Below are 23704 nucleotides of genomic sequence, written 5' to 3' on the forward strand. Positions count from 1 at the left end.
GTTATGGCTATGTAACAGGGATTTTCAAGCAAAGAATTCAGAACTGAAGAACTTAAACAGCTGGGAGGGTGGGGCCCAGTGACCTCTGTATTTAGTGAAGCCCAGCAAAGCGTGCCATGGCACAGGAGCACACACAAGGCCCAAGGCCATGCACAGGGTCTCCTCCCCACAGGAGCCAGAAGGCAGCCCCTCATCTCAAGCCAGCTGTGCCAGGACACGCGGGGCACAGTGGTTCACCACGGGGCTCCCTTGCTGCCCACCTCCTGTATGGAGAAGAGGTGGATGCAACGCGCCATGCATCGCCACGTGCAGGACTGGAGGCAGCACTCCTGCACCACTGCTGCCGCCCGCCGCCTCCCCACGTGGGAGCCCCCACGGCACGCAGGTGCCCCTCCAGACAGAGCCAATTCCCCCTTCGGGTGCTGCAGGGAAGGGTGAGCAGCAGGGATTTGGCCTTCCCCAGCTTCTCCTGCAGATGGACAGGAGCACCATGCTTGGCAGGGGCACCCCCGGCCAGCACAACCACAGCACAGCACAGCCGGGGCTGGGGGCATGAAATGCTGTGGGAGAGCTGTGGTCACGCTTGACACCTTCGCTGTCTACAGGCGACCTGAAACAGCCCTCAGAGCCCTCGCAAAATGGACATAACAAACAGAGGTTTACACTTCATGGGAACACAGCAACAGAGTGTGCTTAATTTATTAAAATCTCCACATTTTTCTGAAAGTATATTGGTATGTAAAATATGCATACAAAATACAACATTTCAACAAATTATTTACATCCAGGGGCAGCTGAGATTTCAAGCAGTAACTTGAGCAATAGTTTTAAAAATAACTTGCTGCAATATACACTAGATTAGGTATTTCACAATACGTAGACTGAATTTCATCCCTTTACTGCTATACTAAGTTCTAAAATATTACAGTACTTCCAGATAAAATATTAATGCTTTTTTTTAAAAAAAAAAAAAAAACATTTTTTTTTTTTTTTTTAAAAAAAGACGTCAAGCTGGGATTTTTTTAGATTGACAGAACACTACACATTTCTCTTTGGGGACAGAAAACCACAGCAGATTTAGACACAAATGTGATAGCTACATTCAAAATACATTCAGTCTATTTATGCCAAAAATACATTCATAGCCTTTGGTTACAATTTATTGCACATTTCTTATATTCTGTAGAAATATATTGTACCTCTTAATGCTTTCACCCTCCTCTACCCCCTCCCCCCTCCCCATACATTCATAAATTGTGCTGCCTGTTCGAACAGAACACGGACATCTTTCCCTAAAGGCTTACACCTACCGGAGTACCACAACGCGACACGACGGTGCCCACCGTATGGCTTCAGATGACAGACACACCGCTCGCAATGCCCCGTCCCCAGGAGCTGCTGCGGGAGGGGACACGGCGCTCTGCTGGCTGGCCAAGGAGAGCTCTGCGGAACTGATGCCAAACCAGAGCGGGAGTTTTGAGTCTCGGCATTCATAAACGCACACCACTACACAAAAACGCACTCACGCATTTGTACCTGTTGGCTGAGACCCGTGTGTCTTCCCACCGGCCCTCTCAAGGGACTCTACTGCGTTGGCGGGACCACTGCACGCCCTACCCAAGCAATACCTGCCACAGCAAGGAGCACTGGTGCCAAGCACTTCCATGTCGTGCTGAGGCACTTTGTAGGATACTGTCCTCAACAACAACACGTGAAACAAACAAACAAAAACCTTCCTTCCCATTAGGATGTGCTGGGGACTGAGGGCAGCCAGAGCCCATCACTGGTCACAGGAGATCCTGGCAGGAACAGACAGCAAGAAGATATTGTGCTGTCCAACGTCAAGACCTGTTGTGGGGACTAGATATGCTTCTTCACACATTTATTTATAATTCCTGAATGTATACCCCCCTCCCAAAAAAAAAAAAAGTGACCTAACAATGGCTAAAATATTGGATTACATGAGGGAATGATCTTGGTTAAGTGCAAATGACTATTAAAACAGCAAAGTGCAAAATAGATTACAGTTTGAATTTCTCATAGGGTATTTTTGTGGGGGGAAGACTTAAGGAGACAAAAAATTAGGTTCAAGAGAAAAAGTTCATTAATTAACTTTCCCTTTCAATTCTTGTTCCATGCATTAAGTTTTAGGTTGTTATTACAAGTAAATTAAAAAATATTAATTCCCCCAAAGTAGAAGAATCATTTAGGAAGGGCTAACTATGGTCACTAGCCTTGAGCATCATCAAGCTTGAAAAATTCTATGAGCTTCAGAATTTGTGCTTTAACTGGAGATTAGCAGGAAACATACTAATCTCTCTCTTTAGAAACCAAAGGCTCCCTAAATGAGCAAAGAAATAGCTCAGTATAAGTTCTATTTTTAAATTTGAACATGACACATCTACATGGAGAGAAAAGGCAACTAAAACAAAGGTTTTGTTTTGTTTTTAAAAGAAGCACATGGTTTACAAATATTTTGAAGCCCAATACAACAGTATTAGCCACTTGGCTCTGTTATGTTTAACTCTGGTTTACTAAAATATATATTTACCTCTCAAAACAAAAACAAAAACAAAGTCAATGCAAAAATACTGAGCAAAATGAATAGCGAGGAAAAACAGACCATAGCTTCTCATGCCACAAGATACACACAGGACAAGATTTGAAGTGTTGACAGGCTGGAGCTGCGACCAAGCCAACCTACTATCCAGCCCAGCAGAGCTTCCCCGGGCTCCAAAGCAGGCTTTTTCAAATTCCAGGACAGTGATTTGCAGGGACTCTATGGGGAAAACTGAAAAACCATAACATTAAGATCCACTACCACATATGCCTGAAAAAAACAAGGAGAAAGTGGCATTTTCAACTAATAAAAAGTTGTGTATGTTGGTTATTCTGCTGTCCAAAGCCAGGCTGGAACAAACAAGTAGGAGGAGCAGGCTGTGATCCAGGGCAAATGACAGAGGAGAAGCAGAAGCATCTCCTTGCTGTGCCCCACAGCAGGTCACCACAGGGGCTGCCCAGCGGCCTAACACCCAAAAGCCCAATATTTAATTTCACAGTGAGACTTCAGTCTAGCACAAGTCCTGACCGAGAGGAGCTTCTGCATAGACACCAAATTCTAACAGTGTGCAATCAAACTTACAGGGGAAAAAAGCCCCAGCAACAGTGATCTGATATGCTTCAAGGGCGCAGATACTTTCAAAGGATAATATAGAAAAAAAAAAAAAAAAAAAAAAAAGAAAAAAGTGCATATTAGTGAATTTGAAACAAAGAAAAAGTCCTTACAGAGTATTCTGATCATTCTCCCCATGAAGTTCAATGACTGTCTCCACTTTAGGGAAAAAAAAATATGTATTTTAAATGTCATATTAGGTAACCTTAATGTCTCCCTTGGTCATCTTGCATCGTGTACATTTTGTACAGCAACTGATCAACTTTCCACTCATGAGTCCTCACGTCTCACGGCTGCTGCAGACACCACCAGCACCACTGCTGAGGCGGTTCCTTCACACTGCTGCTCCCTGCCACCACGAGCCTGCTCAGCTGCAAACCATGCTGCCAATGTGAGACCGTATTGCTGCCAATGCAGGGCTGGGTGTGCCTCACACAAAAGGGCTTCTGCTGCATTTTACTTATGGAACTCTTTGTTTTATGATTGCTTCCTTCAGTTATTTCAGTGCTATTTCAAAGTATTATTTGTGTTTTGTGATTTACAACTTCCATATTTGAAAGCAGTGCTGCAATTTGTGCTGCCACACCATCCTGTGGGTAGCAGATGTTCAAAAATACACTGCAGCAATTTTTAAAGTTCCTATGGTAATTGTTCACATCCACTCTGTAACATCAGGTGGCCCAGTAAGACGGCTCTGAAACTTCAGTAGCTTTACTCTTTGGTATGTTCTCCTCGCTGTTATTTGTTCGGGCACACTGTTCGTAGTGCACATTTTAACACAGTGCTCTGGTTAGTCACAAATATTTGATTCTCTTTCCTCAGCACAGAAACTAACTGGATCTGTCAGTGTTGAGAGTTTTGGAAAGACTGACCATTTCATCCAGGCACCTTCCCGAGTGCTAAAGCAGTTCTGAACAGTTCATCTCACCCGCACAGCCTAAATGCTTTGAAGAAGCAGCCCTCTATCAGCACAGTGCTTGCAGTTACTCTATTCCACTGCTATTGATTTCAGACACCCTATTCTACAATTCCAACACAAGCTGATTTCAATGTATGAGAAGTTGCCTTTTCTCACTGTATACACCTGTTGAACTCTCCTGGTATACCTCATGCAGTTGAAGCATTTAAGAATTAAATCAGACAACTTTGATTACATCTCAGAAAGCATACCAGAAAAAAAAAATCCACTAGTAATCTGGTAGAAATGTTCTTCACCATTCAGCTAACAGACCATAACATGAGGCAAAGACTTGCATTAACACAAGCAGAAACGAATAAAAGTTATACAAGAAGTTAAGTTTCACTGAAGCCTGTTTGTGTGGCAACTGACACCCCTAAGAGTCCGTAATGTCCTAGAGTTTGTGCATCAGGATGAACCATGTGACATTGATACTACCAACGTCCCAATCACTGAAAGTTCAAACCATTCTTCCATGTAGAAGCCCCTGTTCAAGAAGTTTCATATCAAAGTTTGATCTTAAATACCATAATCAGCTAATAGCTTGCTTCCACAGAAGTAAGTGGGTGCTACACCAAATTTTTGCAAAGCTTTACTCTGGAGACATCTCTGGGTTTAACTTCCATGGACTGCCTAGATTTAAACACCTGAAGAAACAAAGTACTTGTGAAATATATAATGCTGGCAACTAAAAACACTAGAATGATATATTCAAATGTGTGGACCACAGACTGTGACAGAAGTCACACAGTGCCAGAACTTGGGGGCATTTTGAAGACACCCTGCTTTCCATAGTTTGCAGTACTACAGAAATAAGATTAGGGACGTTGACACTTTACACCAACCTGGTGCTACTACAGAAATTCATAGGAAACTTCTGAATAGGCTGCACTGACTTTTTGCAAGCACATCAGCACTTCACAGTTACATTTGATCAGGTACCTAGGCTGTGACAGAAAACAGCGACCCAGTCCGGAGCACAGGTACATCAGGAACAGCTGTGTCAAGCGTCAAAACTCGGGTGGCAGGGAGCACACTAACCCCAAAGCCACAGGACAGCCCAGTGCATGGCCACACACCTGAGCTTCATGGTGGTGGCGGCAGCGGTGGTGAAGTGGGCTCATCGCACACGTCACCACAACGGGAAGCGAGCTGTTTTGCCAGGCTTTCCAAGAACCAGCTTTGTCAAAGCTTCTCCCTAAAACATCAAAAGGCACTACAAAACATTACCAATGATGGATTGGCAAGATGCTGTTTAAAAATATACATTTTCTCAGCTACAGTAAAATTTCTCCCATTCCATCCCTATGTACCTATCAGAATATTATTGCCTGCATTGTTTTTCCTACTAACTGTTAAAAAGAAAAATTGGCCTTTGATCAATATGTTCAACACAGATGAAAAGAACAAAATAATTCCAAATCCTAACTATAACAATATACATGAAATCAAGACAATAAAAACAAAAGTTATTTAAAAAAACAACTAGATACTTTTGTTCACAATATACACGCTTAGTAGAATTTTCATCTTATTCACTTAGGTATTGATAAATACAGTATTTAAAAATTCATTTTATTTATAGCCCCTTTTCAGATTCCTGTGTAGAAATATGTAAAAAGCTTGATTAAATTTGGTCTTTTACTTCTTTTGAGGTTAAAATGTGTGGTTTTTCTTGCAAACACTTTAACCAATCCTGGCTGTTTGCAGTAAGTTTTGGGTTTTGACTAAAGTAAAAAGCACAATAGCAAAAGGTATTTTTACACCGTGGTAGTGTTTAAAGCTCCTTTCTGCCATTCAACCTAGTATCTAAAATACTTTAGAAAACCCGCACAACCCAGGGACTTGCTGTACAAAACAAGAACTACAGGTCAAAAGCTGCCCCTCCCAGCGGCCAACTATGAAGCTAGATGTCAGTGCTCTGGTCCGGGCACTTAAATACTGAACCACATTATGTGAGGTAGACCAAAAATAAAAATAATATCACATGTTAAAAGATGAACAGAAGAATGCATTCCCGTCTTCCTCCAAGGAGTTCTGTTAGGCTTTGGAGTCTTCCTGCATGCAGAGCTGTGAAATTGTCTTCTTGATGCGGAGTGCAGTCAGCCGGGCGGCTCCGTTAGCGTACCAGCACTCACGCATTATCCGGCCCATCACTCGCAGTGCCTTCAAATCACAAGTTAGGAAAACAGGTCAGGAACAGAACCACCGCCTGCTGCTTTCAGCTGCTTACATGCAATGCTAGAAGATAAAATATAGCTCGCTGAAACGACAGAACAGCAATGCCATAAATCAAGACCTATCTACCACAGTGAAAGAAAGAAGTTTGGAATTTGGTGCTAAGACAGTTTCCTACACATTGATCTGGGAGCTGAAACAAGCCTAGACATCTGAATGCATTTAAACTGAGTGGAGGCTGGGCACGGGCTTCCCTCTGTCTCACTGAAATGTTCTGTCTTTATTTAGATATGTTTTATAACAAACTGGAAAACTGCTTTTACCTCACAGCTTTGCCACTGGTTTGGGATATTTGGTCTGAGCTTCTGCTCACAAACTACCCTTCTCATATCTTCTATCGACGGATCAGAAGGCACAACATCATAGTAAGGCAGCTGGTATTCCTCAGTGATTCCTAGGAAAGATTTATCGTTTAGGGCACACAAAATGCATAATCGCTGCTCCAGAATACACTCCAATTGTTTTTATAGGCAATGAGAAGGAACGGGGACATTTGGGGCCACCTTGTTTCTTGGTGCAGAACAAGTGCTCAACAACAGATTTCTGCCTCCACATTCTACCAGGGTAATTGAGAGTACGGGGCCAGGAACATAGTTCCTTTAATTGTGTTTGGTTTATTTAGGATGAAAGCAGTCTGGACAGCAGAATAAAAAGGGCAGACAGCTCACCTCCAATGCAACACCTTCGTGCTATCTCCCAGTAGACTAGCCCAAGAGAGTAGATGTCTGCACGCTTGAAGGACTCGAAGATGTTCGTGTTCATCGCATCGTCAAGTATCTCAGGAGCCATGTACCTTTAAAGGACACACAGGTCAGTTTGCTAGAGCCAGCTCACACAGATGACTGCGGCTGCGCTGCCACGTGACAGACATACAGACAGGAAAGAGGGATGCCATGGCCACCTCAAGTCATTGCAGCACCGGGAAGGATGTGCGGGCTGCCCCAGCAGTGTGCCCAGTGGCCTCCTGTGCCCAGTGCCACCAGCCTGTGCCCACCACACCATGCTGCACCCACCGCGCTGCACCACACCACATCCACCACACAGCACCCACTGCACTGCACCACACCACCCCGCCAGGAGCCTGGGAGCCTGCGGGGAAGCTCGTTGTGCTGCCTGCCCGCACCTCCTTGTCCCCACCCGTGGGTTCTGCGGGATGTCGATGGTGTTGAGCACGGAGTCGTGCTTCACAGCCAGCCCCAGGTCTGCGATGGCACAGCTCTCGTTCCTCTTCACCAGGATGTTCTTGGATTTCAGGTCTCTGTGTGCGATCGCTGGCTTGCCTGCTCACAACAAAGAACTGCTGTCTGTTCTGGTGATCGCAGTACAAATTTTAGTATAATGAGCAAGTAAAACAAAAACATTTTTATTCAGTTTTGGTGCTATACCTTGTAAAAAACACGACAGGCAATTTTGTTCCAAGTAAAGCTCTGATCAATGCTATCAAAATAAATAGTAAAAAAAAAAAAAAAAAAGGCATTTTTGTTCAAATATGTCTGTTTCAGGAACAAAACTGTAAATTCCCACTCCAAAGTCATTTAGAGAATCATTCATTAGCATACCCCTCTAATAGAGCTGCTCCCACAGATGCTCACTTACAAAGGCTGGAGCAGACAGGCAATGAGTGTTTTTTGAAACAGACACAATTAGCTGCAGCACTACCCAAATGCAGTGGTTAGCTCTGTGAAGTGGCTGCTTCATTATCACATCAATAACAGAGGAGAGTTTTGTTTATCCGAACACAGACCCGCCCAATATTCTTTGTGCCTGACTGGCAAGGAAGGGGTGTAGTTAGGTTATCCCAAATTACAGCAGAAACAGTGCCAAAAATCTGAAAATCTGCATTTTAAAAGCTACGAGGACCACAAACTCAGTTGGGAAGATTATATTGCTAGTCTCTATTTACCCTGTATCATGTATGCTCATGCTAATACAGTTTCTGGTGGTGCAAATAACACATGCTCTGCTCTATCAGCACCACCGAGTCCCTTCACATACCTGAAGGGCAGAGGGGGAGAAGTGCTTACCCTGCGTGCCCACGATCTCCATGTGCAGGTGTGCCAGCCCACTGGCGATGGACAGTGCCAGCCTCACCATGCCCTCCACTGTCACCGTGCCCCTGTTCAGGTAGTCGAACAGGGACCCTTGCTCGTGGTACTCAGAGACGAGCCACAGCTGGGTCCAGGTCCCGTTATCTGCCAAGAGGATGCGAGATGGTTCAGCTTCATAAGAAATGTCACCAAGAAAAGTCCTCCCCATCATCTGGCCAGCACCCACCCCCTTGGCAGGTCCAGATGGGGTCCCAGCACGCCTCGAGCACCACCTGGCCCCGCTGTCCCTGCCCTGGGCAGACGGTGGCAGCCCTGGCTGGGGACCTCTCCAGCACTCACTTCAGCTGGGACCGGGGCAGCAGGGCCCAGCCTCAGGCAGACACTCCGAGTGCCCCGCGGTATGGGTTTGCTGTTGGCCAGCCAGCTTTAAATTGTGAAACTGAATGAGGAAATGCAATTATACCCTTGTTATCAGCAGCAATAAAGCCCAGGATATTTTCGTGTCTCAGCATAACTGTCTGATAAATCTCTGCCTCCCGAAACCATGACCGCTCGTCTCTTGAGGAGAAGATTTTCACGGCAACATCTTCCCCACACCACTTTCCACGCCAGACTTCGCCAAAGCGGCCTTTTCCCACAATTTCCTGCAGAACGATAGTCCTTGCAATTGTTCTTTGTACGAGCAGAGGTAAGCCTAGTTTGAAAGGAAAAGATGGGCGTCTGTGAAATAGGTCAGCAATTTCACAACTTTTGCAAGAAGGCGTTTTTTCTGTTTGTTTGTTTTATAAATAGATGTTGCTAAGTCCCGTATACTGTTTACCACAGCATTTCTCAAATATATTAAACATAAACTGACTTTTCAGATTTGTATGAAGTTTAGAGCATTTTCTTCCTCTCAGAAAAGGAGCATACACCCAGGTGCTAAGAAACATTGAGAACAGTAACATTAACATTTTCCTCACTTGGAAGGCACATACATGTACATTCTCTCCTTGTGGCAGAAGTCTTATCAATGTCAGTTGTGGTGTTAAACACACCAGAATTAATAACACTCAACATCCACTTGGTCTCTTAAGTGTATTCTTCTGAAGAATTTCATTTTTGAATCATTTCATTTTTACACATACATAACTGTACTTATGATCCTAGTTTTCCACCAGCCCATGCCTCAGTCAGTACATATCCCAAATAGTGTTTGTTTACTGAGCACCTGTAACACTGTGGGTTTTTTTGTTGTTGTTTGTTTGTGTTTTTTTTGTGTGTGTGTGTTTATTCATTTATTTATTGTTCCTAATTATTTGATGTGATGTCCCATGTCTCATTTTCAAAATCTTGCTCTAATGTATCTGGAACTTTCTATCATATCTGGGATCTTTTCTATGGTATTCACCATATTTTTCCCTTTGTTTTTTCAAGCCATAAAGCCCTGCCTTGTTTGATTTGATACTGCATCTTAAAGCAAAACTTTTTATTTTTCTTAAATCCAGACAGCCTGGCTTTTAACAGAGAATATTAATCAGCAAGAAAAATTACAGTTTGAAGGTCAGGTTATTCAAATTTATTCAAATTTCTCCTCTGGTTTCCCTGGTACCCACTGCTGCCTCTGTACAGCCCTGTCCTGGCTGCTGGTGGCCACCCTGCAAGCATCGTGGCCAGGCCACAAGGAATGCACTTGTTATTTGCCTGAAATCAGAATAAACTGCACCAGTGCCGGTAGATTCTTCCTCTGCCTCCACTGCAGGCTGGCACAAAGACAGCCCTGTGGTTAGCTCAGCTGCGTGTGAGCAGTTAAACCCGCAGGGTATACAAAGTTTATTATATCCACAAAGAAAGATTGGGGAAGTATAATAAATTAAGCCTGCAGGTATGCAGTCCATGGAAGGTATAGTCAATTAAATTAAGCATCATTTGCACATTTTTCACCTACAAATAAAATTCAGCATAATTTATGTATTTTTCAGATAAATAAAAATTATAGTTACAGCAAATTGGGCCACACACACCAGATGTGCCACCAACACGATGAACTGGAATTTGGGATTTTGTGATTTTGTGATTAGGCAAGTTCTCAATAGCTGTGGGGGCCTCATAGCAGAAAGGATATTACAAATGGGAAAAACGTTAAAAATGTTAGTATACTGCTCAAAATAAGTATTTGGAGTAATTGTATTTTGGCACAGTCGGGAGGACGTCAGCAGTGGCTTTCTGCTTCATCCAGTTAACGGCAGTACTTCCTGCAGCCAGCTAGGACATATTAGCCACCAATGGCTCTGTTAGCACAGGCAACACACTTCTGAGTCACCTTCTTAACCTTTGCGTCGGAGGAAGGAATTGAGCTTTTGCTACTTGACAGAAGGAGAGCAACCAAAGCCTGGCCAGCCCTCCTGGCCTCCCCCCAGCACAGCGTGTGCCAGGCATGGGAGCCCGTGGGTGCCCCTGCAGCAGATCCTAGGCAGCCACGCTCAGAGCACGTCTGCCACCGCTCTACAGTGCAGGTGAGCACTTGGCTCAGTATCACCAGCGTTTGCTCTGAAGCCCCACAGGGAGCCAGAGACAGGGCCAGCACGGCAGCCCTGCTCCCCACGGTGCTGGTGGACACGAGACGTGGTGCACCCAGGGACACCCCCGTACCAGAGCCAGATCCAGACGTGGTCATGTCGTAAATGAGGTCCTTGAGCGTCTTGCCCGAGCTGACCAGGTTGCACTCGGAGAGCGGCTCCTCCACGTTGGGCTGCTTCTTCCTGCCGTAGGCGCAGCGCCGGCCCTGGCAGGCGCAGGCAGCCAGCACCGCCACGAGGGACAGGACGCAGACGGGCACGGCCACCGTCACCGCCAGCACCACGGGCCCTGCGCTGGCACGGCTGGGGGACTCGGACGCTTTGGGGAGAGACAAGGGGAAGGATGGGGGAAAACAGACAGTGAGTGAGGGACTGCTGAGCAGATGAGACATCGAGGTTTAATTATTTCCCCGAGTCCTGCTGGCAGCAGAACAGACCAAGGCTCTGCACGCTACTGAGGCTTTCCCTGCACACATCTTTGCGTGTACCTCGGGCTCAGGCCAATGCCGCGTTACCACTGACCAGCACCACCACAAACACCATGGATGAGGAGACAGGACTGGCCCAACAAGCTGGCAGCAGGGCAGACCAAAATGCAGCCCGGTGCTAGGGCTGGCAAGGCACAGGCCAGGTGCGAGGCACCCACGGCACGGCTGAGACTCGGCCCCACACCCGGCACGACCGAGCAGTGCCACACACCCGATCGGCTCCACTGCCAGCAGCACCATGCCCTTCCCTCTCCTAACAGCTCGTGTACAGATTTCTCAATGCACTGTCCCAGCCAAAACCGAATCCTTGGAAAAGCTGCTTCCCTAATACTGAATGCATAGGGGAATACAGAGATCTAGTAATGAGGCAACAAAAGGATTTCTAAGACAGAACGCTTTTGAAACTTGTGTTCACAAAGTTATATTTTACAAGTGTCAAGGAAAGGGACTGTTCTGCATCAATTTCCATTTAAAACTACAGGGGTAAAAAACATACCAAGATGCTGCAGGAATACATTATTACGGTGTTTACTTGTACATGGTCTCCCTAATGCCCACAAAATTGTGAATAAGCTAAAAAAATAAAACAACCACTTAATCAAAGCACACCGAATCACAAGTTCCAAATTGTGGGCCTAAAGGTTATAGAAGATTCAAGAATCATCAACTTCATACCATACAACGTCACTCCTGTAGTATTTCTAGAAAAAAAAAGGTCCTCTTTCCCTTTCAGAAAGTGCTAGGCAGTGAGTGTGCTGCAGTTTGGGAGCAGCTGAGGCACTGCACAGAAGCACTCTGCAGCTCACTCACTGCTCTGGAGTCTCAGAAGCCTGACGAGTTCCCTGGCTCTCAGTACAGACACTTACTTTCCTCCAGTTAATACTATGACTGAAGCAGTTTTTCTTCAAAGGACAGTTTCAAGGCATGCACTCCATGATTCAGAAGTGCCAGGATCAGCAGTTAGCTGTGCAAAGTTAATTTGGTCCTTTTTCTTCTCTCCCTTACATTTTTAACACAATGCACTTGAATAAGTGAGAAAAGAAAAGAAAATAAACAAAAAGTTAACAACAGACCCATGTCTATTCACAGAATACAATTCAAACCATTCTGAAAGCAAAGTCACTACATCTCGCCCACGGGCTTTTCCTTTAATAGTCTTCAACAGGATGTTCACAGGGTTAGCTGGCAGATTCATAAGAGGATTTGCAGGCAGGATGCTTCCTTGTGGCTGCTGCTCGTTAACCGATGTGCTGTGATTTCCTAAGCTGTTTTTGACTGCATCCACATGCCAGAAAGTTCCTCCAGAGGACTGCTGAAGTGCAGAAAGCAGGTATCCTTTATCTCATGAGCTTTGGTGCCGCAGCTGGCTCTGGGCACTGTGGGGCCATTCCTGCTGCTCAGGCACACTGCTCCATGTATGACTTTGTGTGTGCTGGGCCCTGGCGAGGGCTGCCCAGCTGCACAGAAAGCTGTGCACCTGGTGCAAAGAGCCAGGGCAAGGAGCAGTGACTTGGGTGGTTGGCATACAAAACACAGGACTTCCAGTGCATTGCCCGAATCGATGCCCCCACGCACAGACCTAGGCACATTCACTGTCTGTCAGCGGGGGCTGGTAAAGACAAACATGCACAAGGCACTTTGAGATACCCATTCCTTCACCAACTGCTGAAAAACAACATAAAATGAGAAAACATAGAACTTTATTGTCCTTAGGCCCATGCAAATCAGATCAAAAGAAAAAGAAAAAAAAAAAAAAAAACAACTCATGAGGCTTTGAACAGCAACAGTCGAGCAGCAGGAGAAGCGTTTCAGCAAGGAGGCGTTTCCATGTGCGGTCTTTGGAGACGGGCACACAAACTCAGTGCCCACGAGCTGAAGTGGCAATCCTCCCTTCCTGCAAGAAGCGGTGACAGGTGGTCCTCCTATGACATATTTGCTCCAGTTGCAAGTGACCTTAGGCACCTGCCATGCTTGTGGGTGCTGCCCACGTGGAATGGCTACAGGAGGCAAAGCAAGCAGTAGTCCTGATGGGACGTTCTTCACCTGCGCCTCCTGTTCCTGTCTGCAAACCTCCATCGCATGCACACGCCTGCTTTTGCCAGACAGACGTTTTACTTCATCACCACATGGTCTCCTGCCAGCCCACTTCTGCCCCTTTCCATCAAGTACATTCACTGCTCCCACGTATCCCCCTCCTGGTCCTTCCCTTTTGTCCATTTTCACAGCATCCTCCAGTCTAGAGCACCATGCTTGCCAGAAGCAAACTTCCTCAAAATCTTCCATTTGGTTCCTTTTTATTTTATTTTTCTTTCAAGCCTTGTGAGTTCCCTTGCAAGCTTGGATGTCACAGGTGGCAAACCTGTACAAGCAAAAAGGATAACAGTTACTGCTGGCTTTCTTTTAATCTTAAAACTATATACTTATCTATGTATATATAAAAAAAAAACTTTCCGTGGTTTTCTGAAACTGGGTGATGACAACAAGCACAAAATACTGATGTCTGAGCAAGGCAAGTGGTGAAACGTGCACACCCACAGCCACTTCTCTCATTGCAGGGCATGCTCCTGACTCACCCAATGAACCTAAAAGAAAGCACCCATTTTGATGGGATTTTAATATTAAAGCCATACTACGGCACTCTCTATGTCTACGATTCTATGTCATACATTCTGCAAATCTAGGTTTGGTGCACGGATTTGCAAACAGAATTAAATGGCACAGCAATCCACCTGGGGCTTCTGGAGTAGGGACATGAAACTTTCTGAACTTTCAGTGCACGGGTTGTACATTGTACAAGTGTTTGTGCTGATGAAAGAGGTTTTATGGCAGATTTTTGGGACACTAAAAAAACACTCAGCATGTCTTTAAGAAAAAAAAAAAAAAAACACAAAACTATGATTATCGGTAAAAAAAAGTCTCAAACTGTAGCACCAAAGTGATCAGACATTTTTACTGAATATAAAGCATAATTTGTATTGTTAAACAATAGCAGTGCAGGCTGAGAGAACTTTGCATAACTTAATTTTTAAAGACATTTCCCTCTCAGTATGGTGCTTTGGGAGCCAGGAAAGCAGAAGCTGGCAGGTTTAGCAGGGACCTAGCGAGTACAGCAGGCCAACAGGCACATTTTAACTCCTTGGGCACAGAGCAGAAGAAAACTTGCCTTGCACAGGAGGATGGGCAAGGGGACACAGAGACAAAGACACTCGGGGTCATGCTGGGGACTCAGAGTGGGACATCAGTGAGGCAGAAGCAAAGCTCAAACACTCACATCCACTCAAGAAGGTAACATCCAGAATCAGGAATACAAACAGATGCCAACTTTATGACTTAAGCAGTAACAGTTGTTCAGAATAAAATCAAGTTCAGTGATGCTTACAGGACTCCTCTGGGATGCTGCTTAAGTTGAGAGTGCTCAGATGCAGGAGGCGAGGTAGCAGTGAGACTGGGAGCTGAGGCATCTGGGACGGTTTGCATGGGGTCTCCACCAAGTTCCTGGGAAATGAAGAGATCCTGACTGTCTAGAGAAGTTTCTTGGAAGGAGTCAGCTGGAGACCACACTTGTCCTCCCTTAGTCTCCTGGCTGTACCAAAGCGTAGATCGAGGCTGCTGGCAACTACTCAAACCCCTTCCAGTTCTTCACAGAGCACACACGGGAGCCTTGGGAATTACCAGCCTTGTGCTTTCTGCTTTGTGTTCTGTTGCAGGTCGTCTTCACGTGCTGACCCCTTGCGACATGGCATCCTGCAGCAGCACCGCGACCGTGCCCTGCAGCGTGCTGCTGTGGGCTGGGACACCGCGAGCCCCTGGGGCTTCCCACAGCAACGCCGTGTGCCGGAGGAGGGATGAGCAAAACACACAGCACACAAGGTACAAACAGTAATTTGAGACAAAAGCACCAAATAAGTGTGGTAATGTTTACGGCAGTTGAGCAATGTTAAACACTTTGGGAAATAAGAAAATCTCTCATGACTACCTAAAACTATTAAATCAACACCATTAATCAAAATGTTTTGCAATCTTATGTCTAATGTATTATTCAATGTCTTACTGATCAAGAATAGACCCTGAAGACATGTTGCCATGTATGAAACAAAAATAGCACATCTGGCAATCTTTAGCAATTTCACAATATGGTACAGTTATATTCCAAGTTGTGTAAATAGAAGAGTGCTTTTAGGCAGGAGAAAAAAAAAAAAAAAGTTATTTTCCCTCCAACAGAAAAGACATTCTCACACACGGCATTTGCCTGTTTTTTAACATATAATGGCAACCTTAAGACTTATAAAAGTCCTAAACTATTCATATTTAAGTTCCTAAACTACCTAGGGGGAAAAAAAAATATGTATCCTTTCCAATGCTGTAAGAAAATGTATTGTATCTAATGCAGAGCTCTAATCAGATGTACAGAATATTTTTAAACAATTTCAAAAATACATAATTTGGACTAGAGACTAAAATCAAGTTTCTCCAGCCTCCACCATGACTGCAGACTCCACCATCCCTTTCAGGACATTCAGAAATCATCTGGGAAAGGCCTGCTGAAGGATCTGGAGGTTCAAGCAAAGCCATCAGGGATACAGCTGCAAGATAAACAGATACATTACCTAAATTCCTATTTCCCCGATTCCCTGTCCCTTCCCCTGCCTTCTCTTCAAATGGCTGTATTCTTACAAATTCCTCTGGAGAACATGAACCTGGGACAGCCAAGATGTTCAACAGTATGTGAAATATTTGCCGAATTACACATTCACAGAGCAGCTATGACAGGCTGCAGCTCTGCCTACAGAACCTTTTTCAAGGAGAACTTCAGATCAGTCCAAGTGGGAGATTATCCTAAGAATTGCATCAGTGGTACAGCACCGAACTGGGTGAACATGGAAAGGAAACAGGTTTAGTACAGCTCACACAGTTATTTTAACCTCTGAGCAGCTCTGCACCACGCTACAACCCATGCTGACAACCTGTCATTGGGTCAGCTAACCTCCTAATGGCCAGGCAGAGAACGTGTGTAACTTAGAGGCTATGGTCTTTAGGACAGCTGCTACTGGATGTGGCACTCCTCACAGTGGTCCAAACAGGTCCCACTGATCACATCTGCTCCAGAGCTTCCTGGCCAGCTCAGCTGGCCACTAGCAGGCTGCAGGACCCCGGGTCCAGGTAGAAGCTGGTCAGCAGCAGCTCTTCTTCCCCCTTCGTTTTCCAGTCTTAACCTCTGTCCTGACATCCGTGCCATAACATCATCTTTTTCATCAAAAACTCAAAGCAGAAAACAATCAACTAAATGAAGTTTCTACTATTGCAGTGCAGCAGAGTAGTAACGCAAGCTGTTAGTGTTGGCACTGGACTCTGGCACTGGCTTCCAAACCCACCAGTTCAGAAGAAACAAAGTGGCCTCAAAGAATAGCAAAAATATATACCAAAATATTTCACTTCCTCTTTTCTTTTTGTCGCATTCCCCATCCTCCCTATTTTTATCCATCACTAAACATTTTAGAAAAGTTATAAAAGTTAGTGAAATAATTGTCTTTTTTCTCTTCACTCTCTCTGTACCTTCCTTCTAAGCTATTCTTGATGATGCTAGTACTGGGAAAACAAAAAGAAACCTTTACATGGTGTTCAGTAACAGACAATGAATGCCAAGAATAAAGAAAAGGGAAAGCCAGAGCCTTACCCTGAACCCTGACCAGCAGGGCAGCCTGCTCACCCATCTGCCCTTCAGGATCCTTTATTATCATGTTCCTTAATATGGATCTTTTTTTCCTTTTTTTTTCCCCTGCTTTAAATTACAGAAAACAGTTACTACTTTTTCTTACATTTAAACAATTGAATGTATTTCCCTTATAATATATTTTCAAACACTTGATTTCATTCCACAAATTATTAGTTGAAGGCTGATTCTTCTAATTTTCTGTATTACTATGTGCCTTATAAACTAGAACAGCAGTATCTGACTTCTTGAATATTAATAAATCTGTGCATTCCATTCACCTAAAAAGGCTTTAATGTTTTTAGGGATTTTCAAAGAGGTAAATATAGTGAAAAGTAATTACTTGTTCATTAAAAAAAAAAAAAAGAGAGAGAGAGAGATTGAAAATATTGCCTGGTAGTTAATCTACCTAGTATAAATCATCTTTCTTATCAATATGAATATGTCCAAGGATTTTTTGTTCTTAGGATTTGTTCTATATTCCACTTTCTTTCATCCTGCTGTGTACCTCTGTAGGTGATATGAGTGCCTTTTGTGACTGCACAGTTTAGGCAATGACAGTAAAGAGAAGAGCTGGCAAATTACTTATAATACAGTTTGTTAATCCCACTGCTATCTTAATCTTGTTCCATAAAGCCTCCTCACTCCTCTGACTCATTTTCCATCATATAAATACAGAACAATAACTTTTTCATCTCAAGTTCTAGAGATGCTGCACCACCAGGACCCCAGAGTGAGCAGACACCTTTCTAGCAGTGTGGTGCTTTTTGGTGGAATCATGGGGGTAAATTTAAAGAGGAAAAGTGGAAAAAAAAAATAGAATTAAAGCTTTTACAAAGACTTTTTGTTGTGTTGGATTTTCCCACTAACTCACAGGTGCATTATTGTACAGTCTGAACACATCACCAATTTCCTTCTCATAGAGGTCAAGGTTTTCTTTAGGCACTCACTAAAAGCAGGCTGCTCTGAAAGCCCATAGCCCTATGACACATTAGCAAACCTACCAGCACCCATCCAGCCTCAATTTTCAGTATCTGTAAAGACAGAGACTTAATATTTGGCATCACTAGGTGTTTTGAGATCAAGAGTTTAGAATGACAGTCACACGAACTTTTCCCACGCATCTATAAACAGACGATATGCGAGGTTAAGAAGGCCCTGATTACTGCACCTGGTAACAAGCCTAAGAAGTCTGAACCTTCAGGCTTGGGTTCAACAGCTGTTGAGTCACTGCCTCCACCGAAGGAGGTGACTGAGGCCAACACCAACATTGCTGCTTTGGAGAAGAGATGGGAAAGAAGTTCCCCAGCCTGTTTGTATTGAGACATGCTAAGCTCAAACACTGCCCTCCACCATAACCAAATGGAAGCATTGAGTTATGAGAACCTCCAGCCACCTGCCCTGGGGCTGCAGGTAGAGGTCTGTCAGCTATAAATAGGCTTGTGAGGGGGCAAAACCCTCTCACAAGTGGGGTGGGGACAGATCACAAGGACCATCTCCCTAATCTGAAATACAGTCTGATAGCCCTGTGAAGCACCAGTCTACAACTTGAGGAAATCTTCAAGATCTTATTAGCAAGCCCTTAAAACAGTCTGCAACATGCTGAGGTGAACACATGCAATTTCTTGTAGACACACACATTCATCGAAAGAACCAGCATGGAAGCAGCATGCAGGCCATTTTCTGTAGACCTGATATGACACCACACTGACAGAGAAAGGTCCTCTCAGGTCACCGGCTTGGGCAGAAAGTGTTGTAGCTTAAATAGTAGAAAACTGGAAATAAATTCAGGGTAACAGAAAAACCCTAATTATTGAAAACCAGTCCTGCACTTTGGAACATATGACCTGTCAACACAAAAAAATTGCGATGAAATCCACAGTATATCAAAAGTATATCAAGTATATCAAAAGCAGATATGAAGGTCGCATCTGCCCTTAGAAATGTTTATTTTCTTCACACATAGTAAAAAACCCAACTCAGAACAAGAGCAACCTCCTCTCGCACACGACACAGCAAGGACAGCTCTGCTGCTGAATGAGGCACGCAATGCCACCTGCAGCCTTACCGTGGAAATTCATGCATGGGCAATCATAAAAAACAAATTGCTTTCTGCTTCAGAGATCCTCACAGTGCACATCACTTCATTGTTTCCCAGTCACTCTTGGTATTACACACCGTGAGCCCTTGGTAATTAACACAGAGTTGAGCTGAAGCGGGTGGGCACAAAGAAGAGCTGCTGGAGAGTCCTGGGCCCCCAGGCTGGCGGGGGCTGCAGGAACCGGGTGGCAAGAGCCTGCAGAAGCTCCTGCCTTCTGGCAGGGATGTGCCCTGCCTTGGACCTTCCCAACACTTCTCAGTGAAATTCAATCCTGCCTAATGGCAAATTTTCCATATCCATGCGCTCTACTTTTAAACTAGGATCTGCATAGTGGAAACATATGTTGATATACATTTAACTCCCGTATTAAGATGCCTGCACCAAGTACCCAACTATTACGCTTTTAAAAAAAGGGTGGCTGTAGGTGGGCTGGCCTAAATTAGCATCTTGACAAAGCAGGTATGTGTTAAAGACCAGAGAGACTGTGTGGCCAAGTGAGGCACCAATGGACAGACACTGTGGCTTGGTTACCTGCTATCACTGACAGCCAACATGAGAACAGCCATCCAGGAGGTGTGTGGTGACATGCCAAAGGATGAAGTGACACTGCACATGGGCTGCTGGACCAACCACTTCTCCCTGGGGACTTGTTATGAGCACACCCTGAGCAGAGCCCTTTCACAAGTCCCAGCTGCGTGAATCCTGGCCTCATCCTTACACAGCAATGGAAATGAAACTTTTACCACTTCAGCAAGATCCTGGACTGATTACCAAACCTAGAACTGTCTCTGGATTGCTTTATTTTTTTAATCACACCAGCTGATAGTTGCAGTGCCTACTGGTTACTTGCTACGGTGCCTCCATTTTACATTTCTTTCCTCAGTGATGAGTCCAAGACCTCAGTTAGAATGTCCAAGTATCACATAGGACTGGAATGAAAGAAGAAGAGATGCAAGCTGAGCAAGGAGTTGCCTAGAAGTTGCTTTGGACACAGAACCTCACTCAGCGAAGGACCCCCCCAGCGAGGCAGCAGAGGTAGCAGCAGCCAAAGCCTTCACCGCCGCCCGCGGGCCTCCCTCCAGCTGAAGGCCTCCTGCAGCACAGCGGGCCCGGCACAACCCCATCTCCTGCTGCCCAGCTCTTTCACCTACATACTCAGCAATACCCCTAAGAAAGTTTATTCTTGCTGGAGCCTAAATAAAGCTTTCAAATAATGTTAATTATTTGGAATAGGGCTGTCCAGCAAGACCAGCAAGCAAGTAACATTGGCACTGTAAACTTTTGACTAACATGAATTCCCCCAAATGTTTAGAGCAAAGGGCTCAGGCTAAAAATTAAGTAACTTTTGCTGGTACTGAAACACATAACCGGAGGTTTTGCAACTACCAGTTCAAGTGTTAGGAAGACAGACAATCCTCCACTCCATCTCAAAATTGCAGCTGTCTCCCAAGTTTCCAGCATCCCAACCTGAACAGGTGTGGCTTTTGCTTCTACGTATCTAGAGGGTAACTACTAAGAGGGTAACTACTATTAGTATCTCCCTTCTGTTGTTGACCAAAAGACACATACCCAAAAAACCCTTACTCCTTAGGTCAGGTTGGACACAGGGGAGCAGCCCCCCAGCCAAGAGGCCATGACCCAGCCCAGGTTGCTCAGGGGATGCTCGCAGGGGCCAAGCCCCCTCTGGCAGCGCCTGGCCCCTCAGTCAGCACCAGACTCCAACAATCCCCAGGGCCAGCCCAGCCACACTCCCTTTGGGTGATCCCACAGAGCGCTCTGTAGGCTCCCACCACCGCTCCCCTCAGGTACGGGCAGCTGGGACACATACATCACCTGCAGCAGGCACGGGCACTGTCCTGCGGGGTCTGCAGGCCCTGAGGTAAAATTGTTCCTGAAAACATCTTCAGCATGCAGACAACAGCAAGGCAACAATGAACCAAAGAAGAGAAGTAGCACAGCATGTGAATGGGCTTGAAAAAGCAGAATGGATTGCATCTCCATGGATAAGAGATTTGAAATGCTCATCCATCCATCTAGACACCGTTCAGTCGACTCGACTTGTACTACCACTACTCGCATAGTAGCAAGTGTCTCTGTTGACATGGCATTAAGTGTCCCCTAAATGGGTCTCCTCACACACCATCACTTCCCCTCTCCCCACCCTACCTGCAGTCTCCTAGCCCTCCCTCCCCAAACCCATCCCTTCAGTGTCCCCTCTAGAAACTGACTTTTCAGGAGTCCTTCCCCTCCCTGACAGCTGAGTCTGCCCTCCTGTATCTTAAGTATCAAATGCTCACAGAAACAGATGGTTTTAATTCTGTTAGCTACTCTACAATAGCAGCTGAAGTGCAAATTACAACTGTAAATTATGTATTACTTTATATCTTTCTTATCTGTAACATCTCTCACTAGTGGAACTATGCATAAAAAGGTATAATTTGTTGAAGTAGTAGAGTTGACAGCTTATTCAAAAAGCTTGGATGAAGCACAAGTTTTACTGGAGAGAAGGGTGAAGTATATTATCAATAATTAAATCTAAAAATAGCATAAATACATGTTTTCAAACGGACCAAATCAACTTCACCACACAGTTCTGAATCTGCCAGACTTGAGTATTGCACTGACTGTGTAATATACAGAGCTCCCAGAAGCATAAATCTTTTTCCTCCCTTTCATTGGAACCAGGAATCTCACACCTTCCTGTGTCTGCTGGGCAAAAATCAATGATACTGATTTAACACAGAACAAAAGCTGCACTACAAGCTGCTAAAATGAATTGCAGAAGCCAAAAGCTGAAGACAGACTTACAAAATTGCTGAAACATAAGTATTTCCCCCAGCAACGACTTTGTATCCTGTGTCCCTCCTCGCCCCCGCCAAGCCAGCCCCAGGTACCACACAAGCCCATGTCACTCCTGCCCATCACAACAGAGCTGCAGACGTGGCTTCCAGCAGAGCGATGTGCCTGCACGACCTGCAGCAGCTGCTGGGCGGTCCAGGCCAGGAAGCAGGATGCAGACTGCGCAAGGGGAACGGGGAGAGCAGCTCCCCACATGCTGGGGCTGCTTCATCCCAGTGCAGGCTCACCGACCATCGAGATCCTCATCTGGCCAAAATCATGGGCTGGGTTTCCCACATGCTGTTGACAATAAGCATCTACAATTGCCTTCTTTCCACACCTCCCTAGTCTGAATTCTTACCCAACCCATCTAATGCAGATCTTTTACATTGGCTGCAGAGACAGTTTAGGCTGTAAATCTTAGGCTGTAAGGTCCTCATTATTTCCTGGCAAAGCACCAGTTAACACATGATCCACTCACTCAGCAGCGCACGGTGCTCCGCTCCCCACAACCACCAATTTGCAACTGCAGTGGGTTGCTGATCCATGCCACATGAGAAGCCCCTGTATGCCAGCCAAAACCTTCCCAAGATCTAAACTAATGCCAATTCAAACCACAAACTCACTTAAGATTCCCCAGCCTATAAAGATCTGTAAGGTGATAAGGCTTTTTCCTCCACACACCTTTTGTCTTCATGGTTAACAGCTCCTGGGATGCAAAAGACAGTGTCTGGAAAATTTAGGCAATGCAAGAAGTTTCCTTTTCCCCAAACATAGTCACAATTTAGTTTTTCCTCAGTTGGGAAAAAAAAAAATAAAATAAAAAATAAAAACAGCTTTTGCTTTACAGCTAGCCTTTAAAATCTTAATTAGCTGCTCTCACAGCCGTGCTCTCTGCCCAGTGTTTCTGCAGCTCCCATGCCATCACAAAGCACTTGCATATCACTTTGCATTCAGGCAGTACGTACCTATGGGCAGGCGGAGGGTGATGTTGTTGCAGAAGTCTGTGTAGCAGCACTCGGTTTTTGTGATGTTTTTGGAACTGTGGCAGAAGACTTGAGCGTTCAGCTCCGGGAGGGAGACACAGGACTTGACCACTTCTTCCTTCCCGTTGGTCAGCATGACCGAAGCCCAGCACGCTCCCTCTGTCTGGCAGGTGAAGTTTGTGTGCTCGCACAGCTGGCACACACACTTGAGACCTGAAAAATACAATTCAATTTTCCATGAGAAGACTGGGGTCACTTCACCAAGGCTGGCCCTTTGGTCAGGAGCACCCACGGGTGGTCAGGGCCAAGCACGACCAGCAGGAGCCCACGCTGGTCAAGGGGCTTGGGGCAGCAGGAGGCGCCCAACAGCAGATGTCTCCAGTACCCACTGCTGAGCAGCATTTGAACCATGTGCCCTCAGTCACAGGAGAGCTTACAGCATCTCTCCCGCATGGTGGAGAAGACTGACACCTCTGAACAAGCTTCAGGGGAAGCTGTCTTCTGTTTAGATGGGGAGACAAAGATTCAAGTCTTCAGCTCTTACAGACTTGGTGCAACATCTCCTATAAGTCTCACGACAAGCACATGTACACACTGCTCAGTTTCA

General features: G+C 45.2%; 1 protein-coding gene across 2 annotated transcripts in view; it reads right to left on the reverse strand.

The window, feature by feature from the left end:
• Positions 1 to 1293: 1293 nt before the first annotated feature.
• ACVR1C (activin A receptor type 1C) overlaps positions 1294 to 23704 on the reverse strand; it is a 34838-nt gene continuing 12427 nt past the window's right edge. Inside the window, exons 1-9 of one of the 2 annotated variants that reach the window (XM_082764020.1) lie at positions 14842 to 15863; positions 12536 to 13821; positions 11048 to 11293; positions 8880 to 9110; positions 8393 to 8560; positions 7492 to 7648; positions 7037 to 7161; positions 6632 to 6762; positions 1294 to 6296 (exon numbers count right to left, since the gene is read on the reverse strand). In XM_082764020.1, coding sequence (XP_082620146.1) covers positions 6171 to 6296; positions 6632 to 6762; positions 7037 to 7161; positions 7492 to 7648; positions 8393 to 8560; positions 8880 to 9110; positions 11048 to 11293; positions 12536 to 12539 — 1188 coding nt within the window. In that variant the 5' untranslated portion in view covers positions 12540 to 13821; positions 14842 to 15863 and the 3' untranslated portion in view covers positions 1294 to 6170. Of the gene's footprint in view, positions 6297 to 6631; positions 6763 to 7036; positions 7162 to 7491; positions 7649 to 8392; positions 8561 to 8879; positions 9111 to 11047; positions 11294 to 12535; positions 13822 to 14841; positions 15864 to 23079; positions 23311 to 23704 lie in introns of those variants that run through there. The other variant, XM_082764019.1, reaches the window with a different exon arrangement.

The sequence above is a fragment of the Aythya marila genome (assembly GCF_965140915.1).
Source record: "Aythya marila genome assembly, chromosome: 6".
NCBI lineage: Eukaryota > Metazoa > Chordata > Aves > Anseriformes > Anatidae > Aythya > Aythya marila.